General features: G+C 32.6%; 1 protein-coding gene across 1 annotated transcript; it reads left to right on the plus strand.

Moving 5' to 3' along the window:
• Window positions 1–2465: 2465 nt before the first annotated feature.
• LOC107437059 (ciliary microtubule associated protein 1A) lies at window positions 2466–20891 on the plus strand. The gene is made up of 7 exons (XM_043043438.2): window positions 2466–2918; window positions 5404–5533; window positions 6658–6715; window positions 8635–8900; window positions 15796–15911; window positions 19822–19962; window positions 20689–20891. Exons 1-7 carry the CDS (start codon window positions 2565–2567, stop codon window positions 20779–20781), a joined length of 1158 nt encoding a protein of 385 aa, XP_042899372.1. The 5' UTR covers window positions 2466–2564; the 3' UTR covers window positions 20782–20891.
• The last annotated feature ends 1322 nt before the right edge of the window (window positions 20892–22213 follow it).

Raw genomic sequence — 22213 nt, forward strand, 5'->3', positions numbered from 1 at the left:
TCTTTGTGAAAGAATATAAAATGTGTCATTTAAGGGAATTAACACTCGGTGGGCTTGGCTTACTCGAATTAGAATGGAAAGAACAGTTGCTAACGTAAACAAATACCACTTTTTAACAACTAATCAGGATCGAGATACCCACACAATGTCACTTGCAGGTATCCCATTGAGCTTTTAAAATATGTTTCTATAGAGATGTCTAAGCTGACGTCATTTCACTTACCTGTCCACTGAAAATCCATCAATGATCAATCAGTTACAAATGCAACCAATTGGGATACGATTCTATTGGGAAAGGAATACGAATGTTGATTGAATGATATTGGAACGCTGATTTAATTCAGCCTCTGACTTGGGCATCTCTATAGAAATAAATAATTTAAAATTAACGGTAATTGAAATAAGGAGAATTGAAATAATTGTGAATTGAAATATTTGTTAAAATAAGAAAAATAAAAAATTGTGATCGCCGAAAGGTGATCACAGGTTACCCATTGGCAAAATGGTTGTTGTCTAATTTTTTTGACACTCTTTTTTTTGGGATATTCACCTGAATTATTATTGGAAACGATTCAGCTTGAACTGTTGGTTAGAATTTCTGATTCTTAACTAAAACAATAAAAGCAAATATTTCATTCAAATGATGAAATTCTCTTTTATTCACAACTGAAGAAGTATTAAAGGGATATCTCTGGTAATCAGAAATAAATTCAACTTAATGCATAACAAAATTAAAAGTGAAAAAAAAGAATTCTAAATAAATCATCAAACAGCAGCTGTCGCTATAGCAACGCATGCAATGACGGCGCATGCGAGCTGTTTACTTTTACTCTTGAACGTAGTTGAAAAGTGTGATAACGTCCAAATATGGTGCGTACCCCATCAAACCCAAAACAACACCCATTTTGCTAATGGGTAATAAGTTCTGAACTAAAATCAGACAAAAAATCGGCAATTTTCGAATAACAAGAATAGCAATGAATAAACCACTGACTTTTCATTTGCTGTTCTTAAAAACTTTACCAACAAATTTTGAGATAAACTTTGCATTAAATGGAGATTATATCTGGAAAAATAACTGATACTATTAATTAAGTTACTCCAAGTGCTTTATTTTTTACTTTCTCATGCGGAACAATAGAGAAGTTGTTTCTTTAAATGTTTCAAAATTATTTTTTTTAAATCAATAAACTAATTGCTTGAGCAAAATATAAATACTGCAATTATTAGAAAACATATAATTTAAATATTGTTTTCACTTTTTGCTTAATAGTATGTATGTAATTGTTTTTTCTTCGCTAATTCTTGGATGCACGAAGTCGCTCTTGCTAAGGTATTTTCAACTCACTATCTATTCCTTTACGTCTTTTTTATTGTTAAGTAATTTAGAAACCTGTCTCGTCAAGGTAATTTAAAACACAAACAGAAACAATGCCTTAACAGCTCTTTCCGCCATTTATGGTTAAAACTTACACTGATTATTTCTCGACAGACGTATGTTTACTTCGAGGATTACTTGAAGAACATCGTGAAGAACTTTTTCAAAATACACATTTATCTTTTTTTCTGAGAGTTCAGGAAAGCATATCCTAAAATCTTTTTTCTGAAGATGCCAAGGGATCTGCATAAAAAACCAAGTGCAATCAGACTGACTCCATTCTCCTGTAGGACTTTGAATTGGGTACGTGCAACTCGAGAAGAAGATGGTCACTGATACACAGACACGTGACCTATGACCTCAGCTAATCGCTTATAAACTAGATGGCGTGTTTAAGTCGAACTAAGTTTCTCATCCTAAGTTAGAATGTTATTAGTTAACGAGAAGTTAATTGATCGCACATCGAATTTGTTAAATTATAATTCTTTCTTGTCTACGTCTTTTACTTAACTTAGATTTATAATTTGTTTATGTATTTTATTGTAAGCGTGTACGAAATATATGGTGAAATAATTGAAATCTTTGTGAAAGAATATAGTATGTGTTATTTAAGATAATTATTACTTGACGGGCTTGGCTTACTTGAATGGAAAGAGCAGCTGCTAACGTAAACAAATGTCATGTTTCAACAATCAATCAAGATCTAGCTACCCACAATACGTAATTCGCCGGTACCCTATTCTCAGATAATAGAAAACCACAACTCTAGTCGTTAATGGACATCAGTATAGACAGAAAGATATGGGCAAGATTCATAGACATGCAATCATTTCAGTCGTTTGTTGATAATAGCCATTAAATTACAATAGATTTTTCATGCCAGGTTTCAAAAGGGCACCTATAAATAAAAGAAGCCCAGTTTCGGTGATCGTTGCCCCATACGTCATGAAAATTATCTCTTAAAATGCTGTGCTGGTTTCAAGCGTTAGTATAATTTAACATGCAAGCTATAATGTAATTTCTAGAAAAAATATGAGGTATAATTATAAAATTACGTATCTTATTTGATTCAAATTCAACTCGTGAAAAAACAAAACATCAAATCAAAATTCTCTAGTAACAGATTATGTGTTAGATATCAATCAAAAATTTTTTTATATAATTTAATTCTAAATTAAGTTTTAAAATGGACCAAAAGGAAAAGGTAAAATTCGTATTTGAGAAGGAAGAGCAGGAAACGATATCTGAAAAAGATAAAAAGATGACTTCTGCTGGTAAAACAGGAAAGAAAGAAGCACCTGAAAGCTCCGGAATGGACCAAAAGGAAAAGGTAAAATTTGTATATCAGAAGGGAGAACAGGAAACGAAACTTGAAAAAGATAAAAAGATGACTTTGGCTAGCAAGAAGCATCTAACAGGAAGGAAAGAAGCATCTGAAACGGAAGCGCAGGGAAAGGTAAAATTTGTATTTCACAAAGAAGAGGAGGAAACATCTGAAAAACCGATGTCTTTGGCTAGTGAGATTGAACAGTATCCTCTGGTATATGATGTTTTTCTTTCATAAGTGTAAATCTAGTTCCTTTGGCAGTATAGGTTCATACTTTCTGGTATTCCAAAGATGCAGATTTCGCCAATTGAATAACACAGAAACGTTAGCTGTAAATGTGCCGTAATGTTTCAATTAGTTAAATTTTCGTCAAGGCTTTTGTCGTTAGCTCAACATAGGATTAATAATATTTTGAATATTTATTTGATAGTGAATATGGTTAATTCCCTAAACATCTTAAATTTAGACTAAAAACCTAATATTTAAGGTTTAAAAATTATAAATGCCTGAATACGGAAAAGTTTTTTCAACAATTTTTAAATCAGAAAAAAAAAATTCTTTTACTGATCAAAATAATTTACTGATAAGCAGTCAACTCTGATAAACTTTCCTCTCATTAGACATGCTCTGTTTGAGAGATACTCCATCTGTTTATGGATGAGTAACTATAGGCTCATTTATATCTGTATCCAAATAACATTCCTGTCCAAATCTTGCTATGTAATTTTCAATAACAAAATCTTTAAAGTAAGAAATCGGTTGAAAAGCTCCTGAGAAATAATACGTTGACAACAAACATTACACGTAGAAATTTCTCATGACTGCTCCGATAAAAATGGGCCAGTAGGAATAATTCATATAAGCAATACGTAATAGAAAGATTTGGAATTATAGTTTATAAAGTTCTTGGCATCCTTTTGGTTGCGTGCGCCTGTCCTAAAGAGGACCGAAATCGTTTTATTTGCTTTGCACAGAATATTCGCAAGTGAACGTGAATGTCAAATGCTGGGATTCGAACCTGCGTTGTCAGAGAGCTTACAATAAATATTTTTAAAATTTTTATCGTAAAATAACTCTCAGTCATAGTTGAAGTCTTTGAATTAATATTTAACAGCGTAAAGAAAAGACGAACATCCTTAACGTGGACAATTAAAATTGATTTTGAAAATTCTGTCTTATTAACTATGTCAATTCACCTCTTTTTTTTTTTTAAAATAATTTTTACGCATAAAAATAGATAAAACTATCTTCAGTGTTAAATAAATAATCCCAAGATACTGAAGTAGTAAGTTATTACCTGATTAAAAACTTAATTCGCTTCAAAAATATGTGACTAACAAGTCACAGTCGACATGTTGCAAGCGTTTCAAAAATGGACGCTCATTTTCACGACTAGACTCGTATGAGAAGAAACAAAAGTGATTTGAAATATAAAACGCAAAGACGAAAAATGAAGATGAGAAACAGAACTAGAAAAACCACTGTCGCCGAGAGAGAAAAAAGAAGAAGAATAAAAACAGGGCAAGAAAAGCCAATAGAAGAACTGTGACCGAGGAGGGCGAATCAGGATTGTGTTCCCTTTTTATGTATTTTACATATAAATATTTATTTAACAAAATTTGATTTAATTAAAACAGAATGAGATTCACTGGTTTTTTTTTACATCATACAACTAACCCAACACAAGATTTTAAAACGAACGAATTGGTAAAAGAGCTAAAAGAAGTCCAAACTTCAATGGCTGGACGTGAATTTCAAAATGACCAGAGTATTGAACTGGCAAGTTCTGGTGACAAAACTGCACAGGAGAAATGTTCTGGTGTAGGCCAAGGCCCACCACAGACTGTCGTGCCAATGATGATGAAGTTATAAAGGATAACAATCTTTGCAAAGATTCTAGAAAGCAGCCTCCGAAGGCAATGTTTTAGGAACATGCATTTTATTCGTTCTCAAGCCACTTTTTATAACCACGCTTTACCAAATTCATTTTCTTGTCAGAGAGAGAGTAGAATCTTGTAATTAAAATTTCTGCCACTTTCCGTCTAGCTAGAGTTCTCAAATTTCAACTGGAGCTCTATGTCTGAATACAATACAAGTTTTTAGAGTTTTTTTTTTATCCACTACAGGTAGAATTTATCGCCAACAGTAATTTTGACCACTTTCCAACAAGTTACAATGTTTACATTTCAACTAGGGCTCCGTACCCGATGAAGATTTAAATTTCAATGACCTAAGTTTTCCGGCTACTAACGGGAAAACTTTTTATTTCATTTTATTTTATAACCATCGTTGAATAGTTGACCCAAATTTAAGTTTAAGATTACCAATGTTCAATTCAGTTGCCTTGCAATTATGAATCCAATTCAGAAGACAAGGGAACTTCTAGATCAGTACCCTCAGAGGTATGGAAACTTGGAAGACTTTGTGACCCCTACAGATTCCACTTACATCATTTAACGCCTGTAACGTTATTCTGCCACCTTTTTTTATAAGCAACCGGCTGGCACTGCGATTACCGGTTAGGTGGTTGTAGCATCAGCTGTTTTCTTGTCGAGGTGAGAGTACCCCATTGACTTATTAGTATTAGATGGAACAAAAATCTAATTAATGTCTCTTTTTTTATACATTTTTAAATTTTTTAAAAAATTTTATTACTATTTTTAAATTCCCCCTTTGATTTTTCCTTATTTCGTGACAGCCCTCAAATCAAGATTATCTGAGTTATTATGTGTATCAAGGGGAGTGGAGACCAACGAAGCCTTTACGTCCGATTGGAGCGATGTCAGGCAGCCCAGGGCCAGCAATTGTTAATTTACCATCCACAATAGGTTAGTTGTAATTTTTCTTATGGTATTTAAATTCATGTAAGCATAATTTTTCCATGTATTATTTTATTTATCTAATTTAGATTAATTTAGATTTTGCTGATTCCTCGGTTCAGTGTTATACTACCTATTTGATATGTTCGTATTGTTAGAGTAAGCAGTTGCAGTTTCTACAGGGTAACAAAAAGTATAGGAATCACTTTTGCAGTCATTTACCACTAAAGTTTTAAAACCTTTTTACATGTATAGCATACTGATCTAAAGCTCTGCTATTAGACTTTCAATTGCAATACTATTTCATAAAATTATAAAAATGCCTTTGAAGAAATTTGACAAAAAGCTGATTGGTCTAGTACNTTTGTTCGTATTGTTGGGGTAAGCAGTTACAGTTTCTAACTTTGTGTATGTTTATCCAAGTGCATTGGACATTGCCAAAGTTCGTTTTATAAGTTGAAATTCGGTAATTTTGATCCACCTGACATCTTATCGACCAGGTATGCCTACCCTGTATAAAATTTAATTTCTTATGGTGGGAGGTATCACCGCACCCGTCTTACACATCCGATGTTGTGCCATCGGATTTCCAATTATTCCTATCGCTAAAAGAAATCGTTTCGAAAAGCTTGGAAATTTTGACGATGTCCAAAATACCCCCAGCAAATATTTTGCTCAAAACCAATTAGTTTTTATCGATAGAGCATCGAAAATTTTTACAATAGCTGTTCGTTAATAGCAAAAAAAAAATTGATTCAATTAATAAAAGAAAAAAGAACGTTGTTTAAATCCTTGTTTTTTAGGATAAAAACTTGTCAAAAATTTTTCTGTTTGAACTTAGTATATATAAAAAAAAGATAGACGGGAGACTTCGGTAGACATGATTCGAACACACGACATTTCGGACATGGGCCCAACACCCTACCAACTAGACAATCCTAGCTGTTTATGAAAGTTAACTACCCTAGCGGTTTATCAAAGTTAAGTATAAAAGTACTAATTGTAATTGCAAAGTATTAATTGTAAGTATAAAAGTACTAATAGTATAAAGTAATCTTTAAAAATATTAAAAAATTGCCATACTTAAAATAATTCCTATAATCTATAATTGATGCTATTTATTTTCAATGTAGGAAGTGAAGGGCATGATCCAAGTAAAACTAGAGCTCCCAGCTATAAAATGGGTCAGAGGTATGTATGAGAATTTTAAATTAATGATTTACTTTTAATGAGAGAAAAATACAACTTTGTTAAGCGAAATTTGAATTGAAAATTACATAGAAGTTACGCATATGCTACTTCTGTTAATAAATTGATTAAAAGTGTTGAAATATTATAAGAGAGATTTTGCACAATAGCTTGCCGTACACCATACTACACGTTCCGGTGTGTATGTTCAACGCAATTATAACCTGTTGCTACAGAATAATATTAAGTTTCCCACACATCTCACAACCATGGCTAATCACATAGCAGTTCTGAACAGAACTTGCGGAGAACATACGCAAGGGAGCATTGATCTGGTACTCAGACAATGAAAAAGTACCGTTTTTTGGACAAAGAGAAATATTGAAAAATAATCACGAGTCTTGTTTTTTTCCTCAAGAACTTCAAAATCGTTTATTTTGTAACCTGAATACCTGAATGAAGCTTTTTTGGGGAGATTTCCGTATCGTGATCTGTGGCAGAATAATCGCCAAGTCTTGGAAACTTCAGGGCAGNGGCAAGAAACTAAAAAAAAAAAAAGAAAAAAAAAACATCCCACAAAGGGACCAACTCGTAAGGTATAACTTGTAGCCACTTCCGGGCAAACATCTACATGTTTTTCTAAAAAAAATTTGCGAGTTTAAAATCTATTTGGCATCTTGGCGATTGTAGTTGGCCTCAACAGATCACGATACGGAAGTATCTCCCTTTTGTTTTGTGTTTCGATGTTTTTTTTCTTATAGTGAATAAATATTTTATTGAACTATATATTGCCCATTCTGGTCCAATGACTTTTGTCATCTTATCTTCTGGTAGTGGAGTGAGTTCACGCTCTTAAAGTATTTGTTTCTTGTTTAAAAAAAAAAAAAAAGATTTAGGTGATTTCAGGCTTCTTCCTTCGATAGAAAAGTTTTACCGTCCAAATTTTTTTTTTTTAAAAGACTGGATTGTTGTAGACAACCTGTTTTTCGTGGTCAGTGGTGATGCCCTTCAAAAATGGACAATTTTCTTTACGTTTGAGAAGCAAATCCCATATGTTAATAAGATGACACAAATTGTTTATCGTAAGAGCATTGAGAAACCCATGTGTCGTGATTTGATGTTAAATTTAAGCGCTTCAAATGATCATGAATTGTCAAATTCGATAAATTTATTCTTTTAGGAATCTCACGAGTTGTTATTTACTAATTTGCATAAATAATGCCTTTATTGTGTCTTCATCAATTTCAATTGGCCTTCCAGAACGTGGTGGATTGCAACATCAAAATTGCCGGATCGAAATATCGCAAACCAAATTGGGTTTGGTGTACTTCCTTGAACATTATTTTTACCTTAATGATAGTATAAAAGTAAAATAAGCCTAAAGTGCAGCTTTTTACTTTCCATACTTAAAAAGGCACCGAACAAAAATCACTACTCAGAATAAATGAAACTTTTTCGCTAGCAAGTCTTAAAATAAAATTAATTTTCGAAACAACCAAATAAAATGTTTGAAAATAGCTGCCCTGCATGAAGCTGATTTCAAACTTTATGATTAAAATGAAAGCATTGTTGAAACTATTAAGTATCATTGTTCCTACTGTGATTTACGCAATGGAACACTAAGATACAAGTGTTTGGCAGATAGTTAAAGTAATACATCTCAGAAGAGAGAAGGCCTCTGCACGGGTTACCATTAACTTCAAATACGATCCCTTAGTAATCCAAACTTAATGCCATCTTTTGTATTTTCCTCCATTGCGTAGCTTAGTAGTCCGAACGTGGTGAAATTTTTCTTATTATTACAACCTCCACTGCGCAGTTTATGTTCGTTACGTCGGCTTACTAAATTGATCCGTGCGTAAGCCTTTCTCTCTTTTAGGAGGTGTCAATTAAAATCGTAACACTAATATGCTTTATGATAGGTTGAAGTGGAGAGACACAACTTTTGGACCGGGACCAGGAGCCTACGATATCAACGCTATTTGCAAAGTGACTAATCAAGGGAAGGACAGCAATTTGGCTCCGAAGATCGGGACAGCAAAGAGATTTGATGATAAAGTAGACGATCGATCGCCCGGTCCAGCAGCTTATAATCGAGATGCTGGTGATAAACTTGTTTTTCCAGCATCACCAGCTTACACCATGCGCCAATCAGAGCGAGGAAAAATGAAAATACCGTTTGTTCCAGGTAATGTACTTTTGATTGGTTAATAGCAGCAGCATTTGATTTTGCAAATGTCTCACTAGGCTTCAAACTTGTGTGCAATTGCTAAGAGTTTAGAATGATTGTTGATTTGTTAATAGCTGCAACATTTGATTTTGTGAGTGCCTCTCTAGGCTCCAAACTTGTGTGTTATTATTGACAGTTAAGAATAATTGTTCGTTTGTTAATAACTGCAACATTTGAGTTTTCAAATGTCTCACTAGGCTTCAAACATGATTGTTATTATTGACAGTTTAGAATGATTGTTGGTACAAACTTAATAACCCTAACAACAACTTTACCTAGGCCCCAGTTGAATGAATGAAACACATTTATTAATTCAATACAGGAAACAGGAAACAGATACAAAAATCAAAATACAGGAAACAAATAGACACAAGAAGAACTAAATTGAATGAGTTATTTTTGAATCATTAGGTCCATGTCAGTGTGACTACAGAAATGAATTTATATATTTTAATAAATAATAATAAGAAAAATAAATAAAAAACATACACGTGAAGGGAAACGTATACAAAAAAATATTGAGACATAATTATAAAATTCAAAGTTTGAAGAATGGTAAGTAAGAGCANTTTAGAATGATTGTTGGTACAAACTTAATAACCCTAACAACAACTTTACCTAGGCCCCAGTTGAATGAACTTAACACAGAGTATGAATGAATGAAACACATTTATTAATTCAATACAATACAAAATACAGGAAACAAATGGACACAAGAAGAACTAAATTGAATGAGTTATTTTTGAATCATTAGGTCCATGTCAGTGTGACTACAGAAATGAATTTATATATTTTAATAAATAATAATTAGAAAAATAAATAAAAAACATACACGTGAAGGGAAACGTATACAAAAAAATATTGAAACATAATTATAAAATTCAAAGTTTGAAGAATGGTAAGTAAGAGCAGGATGTTTGGTTTAAAACAAGTCAAATCAATCAAAAATTTCTCAAAATATAACTAAAAAAAGATTTATATAAAAAAGATAAAGGTTATAGAGAATTTCTGTGACGAAATATCTTCGTTAAGTGAAGAAAAGTACAATTTTTAGAATTTTTTTAAAAAGACATTTAAGTTATTTGTATTTTGATTTTCAGCAGGTAGTAAACTAAAGCATTTAGACCATAATTACGGAAAACAATGTTCTTGTTAGGCATAGGTATGAAGTAAATTTGCTAAGTCTTCTACACTCTGGTTAAGAAAAGACTATTGCTGAATAGGATATAAGTAATCATCCATCGACTGCGTATAGTTCTGTTTTATTTCCTTATCAGATTATACAAATCTGCTTTCAAATCAGAAAAGAAACTTTTAAGTTAAACACGTCTGACATAAATTTAATTCGTGTTATCTTTTACGATACATATCACAGAATTATTAAAAAATGGTTGAAGTTTCGAAGTCGTATTGGAATCCTAGACTTGGCGACATATTTCGATAAATAAGAACATACGTTCTAGAAAAGAAACAAATGGCGCTTCTTATGCTCACATGCCCTTAGCAAATCAAATGCGAGATAAGGAATTTTTACTTTTGTTCTATAGAAGAAATAGTCTCCAAAAAAACAATATTTATTATTCGTTCATCATTTTTTAAAAAATGCGAATAGAAAGACGTATATTTGTTGTGATTTTTACATTTATAAATTGACAATTTTTATTATTTGTTAATTGATTATTCAATTAGTTTTGTTGTGCTCATTTCACATGATTTAAGAAAGCGAGCAAAAAGAAGGCTGTGCACGTCGTTTCAAGAGTTGGCGATGTTAGTATACGTTCGAGCTGGGAGCTTGGCATTGATTTGGCGTACACTTAAATGAAAACAGGCTCTCTCCATAGGGATAATGGTTTTTTCTTAACTTGCTGCAGAGTATATTTTCCTACAAAAGATGTGGACATAGTTTGACATACATTGTTTAGTGATCTGACGTTCGACATGTAGACATAGTTGATGCAGAGATAGGTGAAAAGATGTTGACATAGTTTGTAAAAAAAAAATTACAGATTGGTAATATGTTGAGTAACTAATAGTGCTTTTGGATAATTTGTTCATTTTTATTTAGTAAGAATTCAATAAATCTGTCTTGAATATTACGTAGTTTATTTGTACTAATTATATAACCCTCATCCCAGCCTGATTAACTCAAATAAATGTTAGAGAGTTCTCATACATAACATAAAGTTAGAAGAAATTTAGTATTTACTTTAAATTTTAAATAATACAATCTACTGAAGATAAATCTTAATTTTTTTGTTAAATAATTTGCATGCGGGTTCCATTTTAAGTTTGAATCAATATGCACACTCAACTATTATATCGTGGTTATGGGTTTTATCTTATTACATCTGCACCTTAATTTTTTTATGTAAGTTTAAGGCATTATTGGTTTAACTAATGTTTTATCTTTTCTGTGATCTATTATGTTATAGCTCTTACTTTTTATTTCAATAAAGACAACTTTTGCAGTATATTGTCCTGAAGAGATTTTGTAGGCTGATAAGCTGAGAGTAAATCTATCTTTAATTTTTAATTTCCAGGATTGTTTTTTTTAATGTTTATATATTTAGGTTTTAAAGGTAATACAATGGTAAGTCATATTTTCAAATAGAACATGTCTCCTTATGGGTGATAAGCTCCCCTATTTCCATATAGACAATTAGATGTTTCTGTGATTGCACTATTATCTTTTTTTTTAAAACTTTATAACTGTCGTTGAACAGCTAACTCAATTTTGAGTTTACGACTATCTAGGTTCAACTCCGTAGCCTTGTAATTTTTAACCTAATCCAGAAAACAAAGGAACTAAAAGATCAAGTATTGAGAGAAATTTGTCTTCGGGGAGGACTTTTTGATGGAAATAACCTGAAATTGCGTTACACGGAGAGGAAGACCACGAGAACCACCAACGGTTAGCCTGACGGCAAAAGGACTCTAACCCATGATCCGTTTACCACTGAGGATATTTTACGCCAGCACTGTATCGCTGCAAGCCGGATGCGGATTCGTATCTACCAGCCATTGCTAGGATTCGAATTGCTAGGATTCATTGGAAGGCGAACGCTCTATCCCCTGAGCCATCGTGGCTCGCCAATCTTTATTAACTTTTACACACTTTTATAACTTTAAAAAAAGTTTTGAAGACAAAAATCAAGCCGTTCCTAATTGTAATAGATATAACACTATTCATTACGCCTGTAACTGTCTGATTCTCGCTAAAACTTTTCTTTTCTTGATAACAAATAAATTATAATACTACTCATATATTCATATGTCATATTAATCATTCTTCCCATCGTTCGTTCCTCTTGTACAATCTCTAACAAAATTTCAGAATTAAAACTATTCCGTATAAGGTTAAAGAATTTTTTTTCACCGCGAAAATCGGTAGCCACCGTTCCTTATATGATTGAATTTCGCAAAACCTCCCATGGTTAACTCGACGGCGAAGGGGTTCTAACCCATAATAATCCATTTACCAGGATAGATAGGAGGATATTCTTTCGTCAGCACTGCGGTCGGTGTGAGCCGGAGCAGAATTTGTATTAGTCAGACACAGCTGGGATTTGAAACTGAGTGACCTCATTGGACAGCGAACGCTCTATCTCCTGATGAACTGCTGCTCCATATCGCGGATCTTGTGGGAAGTTTGTGTTTGGAAACAATACAGAACAGTTTGATCAAAAAAATGTCCCTTTTATAAAAACTGTAGCAAATTATAGCATTTCCCCAAGCCCGTATTTGANCCTGTCTCTTAACTGAGGAGGAGATTTTTTCCCCTATTCTTTCGCTGAAAGTGTCACATGCCCACCACAGGATCCCAAGATCAGATGTGACAACTGCTGTCACAGCCCCCCGGAAAAGGTTAAATATCACGTAGCTTATTTGTACTAGTTATATAGCCCTCATCCCAGCCTGATTAACTAAAATAAATGTTAGAGTGTTCTCAGATATAACATGAAGTTAAAAGAAATTTAGTATTTACTTTAAATTTTAAATAATACAATCCACTGAAGATAAATCTTAAATTTATTGTTATGTAATTTGCATGCGGGTTCCATTTTAAGTTTGAAAATCAATATGTGCACTCAACTATTATATCGTGGTTATGGGTTTTAACTTCTTACATCTACACCTTAATTCTTTTATGTAAGTTTAAGGCATTATTGGTTTAACTAATGTTTCAACATTTCTTTTCTGTTATCTATCATGCTATCGCTCTTATTTTTCATTTTAATAAACTATACTTTTGTAGTATATTGTCCTGCAGAGGTTGGGTAGGCTGATAAGATGAGAGTAAATCTATATTTAATTTCCTGGAATAGAATTTGAATGTTTATATATTTTGGTTTTAAAGGCAATATTAGAGGGACCGGAAAGTAAAGTAGTTTCGGTGCATTACATATTCGTTAATCTTAAAAGCCAATTTATTTTTCCCCTGATCCATTTATATTCATTTTTGATCCGGAATTAAAAGGTTGTTGATAACGAGGGTGAATACATTATTGATTAAAAATAAAATCTCGATAACAAATATCAAATGCGTCGAAACGACATTACTTTCCAGTCCCCCTAATATAATGGTAAGCCATATTATCAAATGGGTCAATATTTCCTTATGGGTCATAAGCTCCCTGATTTCCATATAGGCAATTTGATGTCTTTTGTGATTGCACTATTATCTTTATTTTATTTTACTTAATAACCGCCGTGAAACAGCCGACCCAATTTTATGGGTTTACCACTATCTATGTTCAAGTCCGTAGCCTTGTAATTTTGAGCCCAATCCAGAAGACAAGGGAACTCCTGGATCAAGCATTGGGACTAACTAGTCTTCATGGAGGACTTTTAACGATGGAACTAACCCGTATTTGCATTATATGGAGAGGAAAACCACGAAAACCTCTCACAATTAACCAATCGGCAAGAAGATTCTAACCCGCGATCTGCCAAACACTCAAGAATATTTTACGTCAGCTCAGTGTTTTGTGCGAGTCTGGAGCAAAATTCGGGCTGGGATTCAAGCTTGGCTCACATCATTGAGAGGCGTATGCTCTGTCCCCTGAGCTACCGTGGCTGTCCAATTTTTATTAACTTTAAAAAAAAGTTTTGAAAGCAAAAATCAAGCCATTCCTAATTGTAACAGATATCATCGTTCATATTATCGTTCGTTCGTCTTGTTCTATCTCTAACGAAGTTTCAGAATTAAAACTATTCCGATCCGAACAGTGTTAAATTTTTTTTTCTCCGTAAATATCGACAGCCACCATTCCTTATATGATTCAATTTCACAAAACCTCCCTTGGTTAGCCCGATGGCAAAAGGATTCTAACCTATCATACAATTACCAGCATAGATAGAAGGATATTCTTACGTCAGCACCGTGGTCGGTGCGAGCCGGGAGTAGAATTCGTATTAGCCAGAGACCGCTGGTATTTGAACCTGATTGGCCTTATTGAACAGCGAACCCTCTAGCTCTATCTCCTGATCAACCGTGGCTCTGTACTATTATCTTGGAGGGATTTCAGAAGCTTGGGTTTGGAAACAATGCAGAACATTTTGATCTAAAAAATTTCCCTTTTATAGAAACTGTAGCAAAAGCCGCGATGGCTCAGGGGATAGAGCGTTCACCTTCCAATGCGCCGAAACGGGTTCGAACCCAGTCGATACGAATTCCGCATCCGGCATGCACCGACCTCAGTGCTACCGTGAAATATCCTCATTTGTAGATGGATCATGGTCTGGAGTCCCCTTGCCGCCAGGCTAACAGTGGGAGGTTCTCGTAATCTTCCTCTCCATGCAACGCAAATGTAGGTTAGCTCATTCAAAAAGTCCTCCACGAAGGCAAATTTCTCCATACTCGATCCAGGAGTTCCCTTGTCTTCAGGATTGGGTTCAAAATCACAAGGCTACGGAGTTGAACATTAGTAGACGCAAACCCATAAAATTGGGTCGGCTGTTCAACGACGGTTATAAAATAAAATAAAAACTGCAGCAAATTACACCATTTCGCCAAGCAGTATATGAAACTGGAAAGGAAAAACAATGGAATGCAAATTAATAAAAAAAAACTATTTTGGCATTAATTGTTTACTAAAACAAACAATAAAGTATTTTTCTTGAGAAATTTTTGTGAGAAAAATTTAAAGGCTCATTTTAGTTTGGTGATAATAGTAAGAGTGTCAGAAAACTGATCGTACAATGAAAAACAAAATCTTGATATGAGAATGCATAAATTTATTTCTAATTTCGTCCGGAGCAAAAAAATCTGACAAAGTTACCGTACTGTGTATAATGGCATTTCTGGTACAATAACCCACCGTAATTCTGATTAATAAAGTCAAAATATGCGGTATTTAATCCATTCATTTGGTAATTTTTCCATTCATATAGTAGCGGTTTTCAGGAAATCCTGGTTTTCGAAATTACAGTTCTTATTACCACACATAAAATAAAAAATACAAATCTGAAAACTAAATTTAACCGAATTAATGTCTTTTATGCCATGCTTTAAGGTATCATGATAAAATGCATACATTTTATCACATTTACCAAATTTTATCACACTTTATAATACCATATTTTATTGTTAATATTACTAAACTCATTACCAAAGTGCTGCGATAAAAATTACTGAGCTTTTCAGTGTTCTCATAGAGCCATGATTGCAAATTTTACCTTATTTAGAAAATTTTGACCACATTTTTTTCTCTGAGCGTAAATCTATATTCTTCTATATGATCACTTTTAATTTTTCAAATTTAACATAATTTTTTTCCGCCCAAAAATGGATTATATATTGCAGTAGAATAAATATCGTTAGGTTGACTACATTTTTTGTTTATTTTTCCAGCTCCAAATGCTTATATGCTTCCATCGTCAATTGGTTTTGGAAAATCTCCCTACGTCACAGGCCCAGCATATTCAATGGGAAAAGCAGAAAGAACACCTGATGCCAAACTAGATCAAGTAAATTAAAAAAAAAAAAAACAACAACTTATGATTTTAATATATTTCGTGGTTTTTTCTCCTCTGTTTGTTTTCTAAAGATACTGGCAATCATGTACTTGCAAGCGACGTCATGCGTGGATATCGATCCTGTTTGGTTGCTGAATCGTGGCATTTGTTTATGCAACGATTTAGCAACCAATCAGGTTTGACACCTACGCATAACGTCACCTGAAGGTATCCTATTAATTCTGATCCAAAAATTTATTCGTTATTATAATCAACCAAACCTAATAACTGTAACGTTAACACGCCGTCTTGTTAACACACAGCCAGTTGATATCAGCTAACTTCATCTTCTCGAGTTGCAGTTTCCCAATTCTAGATTTTAGAATTTAACTCAAACGTTTTAACGTCTTTTTTTACATGGTGTGTACATTACAAATATAATTATAACCGCCACATTGATATAAATTTCCCCCCGTTTACTTGTTATAGGTTTTTTAACGGTTTGATGATATTTTTAATACTCTATTATGCAGGTATAGATTTATTTTATATGGTACACCATTGTATACAATGTTTCGATATATATATATATATATATANTTGAAGGGTGAGTAATTTTTGTCCGTTGTGCTTCATATATATATATATATATATATATATATAAATATGCATATATATATATATATATTTAAATTTATGCTGAATGTGATTAATTTTGTGACTGTGTAATGCGCTGATTCAAATGTATTTCATATTTTTTTTTTCAAACACGTTAGATATCAGGAGAGCCAAACTTAAGTAACACATTCTAATTTATCGTGCTCCGTAGTTTTATTTTCATTCATTAGAAAGGCTTAGTTGTTTTCTTTTTTAAGATGTCTTAGAAATTTTACTATGTTAGATAGTAACTTAGAACAAAGGTACCTGAAATGTCATTTCAAATACCTGAAATGTCACTCGCAAATCGTGTTAATTCTTTGTTTAGAAATACTTCCTTGAGGGAGATAAATGGATTGTTTTTGCTTTCTTCGACATAATTATAAGGATATTTTTTTAATCTAAATTTTCGTTTTTAATTTCATTTAATTTACACCTAATTTACATTTTAACTACATTGTACTGCTGCGCAAAAAAAGGGACCATCCTGAATAACTTTTGATCTAATGATTGGATCTTCACATTCCAGGATTCAATTTTAATGACTCGAGGATGTGACTGCAAATATGCCAACTAGTAATCTCAGATGGCATTTTAAGTTACGAAATCAGACACGAAAACGTACTTTCTCTGAATAAATATATCATTTTTTCGACGGATTCGGATTTCTAACCCCTAAAATATCAGGGGTAGCCGCAATCTGGGAAATAGGGCTCCGATAGTTTCGTCAAGAGAGATCTCCAAAGTTTGGACTACTTAATGTTAATTTTTCAATTTGCTTAAAAAGCTCTCGCGATGTGGTTATATACTCAAAAAAGTAAAATTAACATTAAGGGGTTCAAACTTTGAATAGCTCTCCTGACCTGACTATGAGGACCATATTTTCCAAATTGTGGTTACACCCTATATTGTGGGAGTCAGAAATCCGAATCCACCGAAAAAAAGGCATGTTTATTCAGAGAAAGGGCATTTCTACATCTGATTTCGTGACTTAAAATATCGTCTACACTAATTAAGTAGCATATTTGAAGTCACCCCCTCGAACGATTAAGATGGAATCCGAGAACGTGAATAACCTATTAGATCAAAAGTTATTCAGGGTGTTAACTTCTTTGGTGCACTGTACACTGCAAAAAAATTTAGTGTACGCCAAAAATGGGGACATCTACTTTACACCTAAATGTTGTAGTGAAACGCAATATATAACTCTTGGATCTAGTATTTTATTGAGCCAATGACCTTTTACACCACTTATTGTAAAGTAGATGCCACCATTCTTGTTGTTTAATAACACTGAAATTTATGATTGCAGTAAGATTAGATGCACATTAGAGTCAGTAAAGTTATTTTTGTATTGCAATATAATGGTAAGAATCATTAATTTAGAATGCATATATACACTAATTCTTGAAATAAAATTAGTTTGTAAATCAAACACCCGTTAAAAACACTGAGAGAATCTTAAGATGAATACAAACTTAGCCTAACTGAATGGAAGTGACTGGAAATTATACATTATAAAATAATTTAATACAGTTCTCAGAGATTTAAAGAATATAATATATTTATCCTTCTTACACAACAGAAAACAGAACTGTAACCCGGAATAAAGTGTTCCTTGATTCAATTTTTTTGTGTTGTTTAACATTGTGTTAGAAGCGATATAACACCACCGTTTTTACAGTTTAATGTTTTTTTATGTATTCTTATTTATTTAATAAATCTTAGAACAATATTAGCTTAAAATCAATTTATATTCGTTGATCTCTATTGAACTAGTTTTGTTCTATAAGTTATTAAATAATTGCTCGGTAATTTGGCACTGGGGAGCAATTTTTTTGCTTTGTTTTGTGTTGCATGATTTTTTTTTATTTAAAAGATCGTATATACTTTTCTATCGTTGATTTCAAACTTACAATCGGTTCCAAGTCGCTGGTTTTGTAATGGCATTTTTTATTTATTTTTCATAGAAATTTACTAGCAACCCCTTAACGATCGGTTAAATCAATAAAATTTCAATTCAAGAAAACGGTCATAAGAGTGCCTATTTTTAATAGTAGATGCTGATAGATTAGTGCTGATATCTTGTTTAAAATAACCTAACTATCTACAATTACCTTAAAAATATCCTGGTTCTGCCATCTGGTGTGCAAAATGAGAAATAGAATGTTTTCCGGGGCAAAAGGAATGAAATAGCTTTATTCACATTGACGCGTTACTACTGAACACTCCAGTTCGGAAATTTCACGGGAGCGAGAAATAGAGGGCGAAACCACACCCCGTCATTTTCACGGGAGCGAGAAGGAGGGGGGTTAAAAATGTTATGTAAGACAAGGGGTCGCATAAATGTTTTAAAAAAAACTTCAAGGGGAGTTAAGAAAGCATCAACCTCATTATGAACAGTTTTTTCGTGTGCTCCTGAACTGATAATAATAGGGAAGTGTCCCTAGCTACGTACTATGACATTTCCAAGCATGGATTTGTATGCAATTTTTATCCTGATGATGTGCTCTAATTTCTCTCAAAGCTTGTCGCAAGATTTATCTGACCCCCTGTTATATATAACGTTTTTGAATTTGTACATTTCGACAAAAAATAGAGTTAAAACGTCATTAAAATATATATATATATGTTTAAGAGCAAAGCTAATTCTATATTTGAAATCCAAACAAGCGAATTAAACAAGATCAAATATTTGTATTAGATTAAAAAGAATATTTATCTATATATATTTTTTAAAATTTTGCAAGTTTTCAAAAAACGTTTTTTTTTTTTAAATTTTCAAATTTGGCAGGATTTTTTCATAGAGATGTATTTTATTAAAATCAAATAATTCTTTTTTTTTTGAAAATTTTATTCTTTTAGTCCAAATTACGCAGCATTTGAGAGCATTTTTCAATTGCAAAAAAATTACATCATAAACGTTTTTAATTTTCTTAAGACTGTGGCTTTTTTTTCCTACTAACGTTTCAAGGCACATTCACAGTTGCAATAGATGGCGCTGTTTAAAGATGAACAAAATCTAAACAAGCAGTTAGGGAAAACTCTCATAGAATCACAACACTTATGAGAATAGCTTATAATTCACTAAAAAAGCGTTATTTAAAATAACGAAAGAACTTTCGTAAATTAGCCTTAAACAGATATACAAAAATCCATTCAAGTATTTTTTAAAATATTCATTCTCTAAACTTTTCAACTGTCATTGCTATGTATGTCTTTACTCTTAATGTCATTAATATTGCTGTGATTGTTGTAATTTTAGAATCCGGGACCAGCTGCATATATGTTACCATCAACTAATGTTAATATGGCAAAGAGTCCAGGATTTTACATGGGTGTTAAATTTCCATTGCCTTCTGGAATCAGTTCTTCACCTGGGCCTGCTGCATACAGTTCTCATTTGGTCAGTTGAACATTTATTTACAATTTATAGATAATTAAAAAATTGAATTATAGTTTATATTATATTAGTTGAATTATAATGTTAATTTATAGTGTTTGATTATAGTTATAGTGAGATATCGTGTTTATGGTGGTGTAAAATGTGAAACAATTTGATTTTGAGATAAAAACGCATTTAAAGACTTGAATTAGTCTATCAACTGTTATTACCTAGCACAAAAACCGTTATAGATTGGAATGCAAACAGAAGTAAAGAATTTTTAGAAAGTTGAGAGTACAGGAATTCTAAATTTATAATTAACTCAATTTCGAAAATTTTGCCCAGAATCGTGTTCTTGCGCTAGTCAGATATAGTTTGTCAAAAATAAGAACTTCTCCAGGCGTTCGTCTGGACCTGTGGCGGTGACTATGGCAACGAGGTATGACTATTTCAAGTAGGGGTGCGGTGTCCCTGTTTTAGAGTGATTTCGGATTGGTTCGGCTAGAGAAAGGGAATATATTCAGTCTATTGTGTTAGTCCTAGAGTGAAGCTGCCCTCCTTAATATGCGCCATTCTTGTTTCCATAGCACCAGACGGACTTAGACTTTGTTTCGGGAGGAGTTCTTAGTTTAGACAAACTATACCTTAAAATTTCATTAATATATCAACAAGAGAAAAGGCTTAATATGATGTCTAGTGTTTTACTTCTTTTATTCTACTCCAACTAAAGTTTTAATTTTATTTCAGGTGAAATTCGACAAATACAGCACACCAAGAATCACATTTGGAATACGGCATTCACCTTACCAAGCTTACCCTGGATTTGCAGCAGGAAACTAGTATAAAAAGTAGTTATATAGGACTTACATTAATCAATTCATCATTTTAACAGAATAATTTTATATTGTGCATGCTTGATTTCATAATAAAGTACAATTTTAATCTTTGAGAAGTGACATTGTAGAAACTTTTAGTGGGTCCTAACACTTTACACCAAAAAGTATTACTCCAAAAACAAACTATTTTACACTAAAAGTGTTGTAGTGAAGCACCAGAGATAATTTTTGTTGTAATTTGGCGTCAGCGCCAGTCGATCTTTTCCAAGCAAAATGGCGTGTTTAAGTTGAGCTAAGTTTCTCCACGTAAGTTAGAATATTAATTAATGGGAAGTTAATTAAATACAGCAATTTTACAGGGCAAGTTACAAAATTTGAGCGAAATCGGACAAATAGTTCTTGAGAAATCGAAATTTAAAAACATGGCTTTTTTAAAATTTGATTTCTCGGGAACTATTCGACCGATATCCCTCACATTTTGTATTTTGCCATGTAAAATTACAATAAAATGATGTAAGAAATTGTATGCCTTACAAATTAAAAATTTTTTCGACCGTTTTTACATAAAATAATAACAATCAATAAATATTTACTAAAAGTTATATTTTGGATGGAATTATCTACGAATGAAAAAATTTTATTATTGTGTGCAAGAATTTTTGAGTTCGCACTAAAAGTTCTCGAGATATAGGAAACACGCAAACAATAAAATTAACATTAAGAGGTCAGAACTGCGAACCGCCCTCCTGACCAAATTATGGTGAACATATTTCCCAGATTGCGGCTACCCCTTACATATTAGGGGTCAGAAATTCGAATCTGTTGGAAGAAAGATATGTTTATGCAGAGAAAGTACGTTTTTGAGTCTAATTTCATAACTTAAAATGTCGTCTGCACTAATCAATTGGCATATTTGAGGTCACCCTCTCAAACCATTAAGAACGAGTCTGTAGATGTCGAGTTAAGATGTAAAGGTCCGATCATTAGACCAAAAGTTATTTAGGGAGGTTCGTTTTTCATTTTGCACACTGTGCAGAGTTGTTAGAAAATGACTTCGAACGTTTCGAGTCTTATTACTCGAAACTGCTGAATCAAATGGTTATAAAATTTATCAACAGATACATTTTTTTAAAGTTTTTAAATCATTCAAAAAATTACATTTTTCTTAATTCTGTAAAAAATGTGAACAATTTTGCTCCGTTTAAACATAATTATCAAAAAATTGTAATTCTGAAATCATTTTTAATCCAGTCTTGTTGAAAAACAATCCCATTTCACAGTTCTGCAATACTCTTCAAGTCACGTGATAAGAGTTGTTCGGGATTGTAAAATAAAGCAGTGTGCTTGCTCTCACTATTGTTACGGCTCTATGGCTTAAATACAAGATTTATCTTATATTTTTTAATGATTAAAAAAAAGGGTAATAAACACTTTTA

The sequence above is a fragment of the Parasteatoda tepidariorum genome, chromosome 8 (genome assembly GCF_043381705.1).
Source record: "Parasteatoda tepidariorum isolate YZ-2023 chromosome 8, CAS_Ptep_4.0, whole genome shotgun sequence".
In the NCBI taxonomy this organism is placed as follows: Eukaryota; Metazoa; Arthropoda; class Arachnida; order Araneae; family Theridiidae; genus Parasteatoda; species Parasteatoda tepidariorum.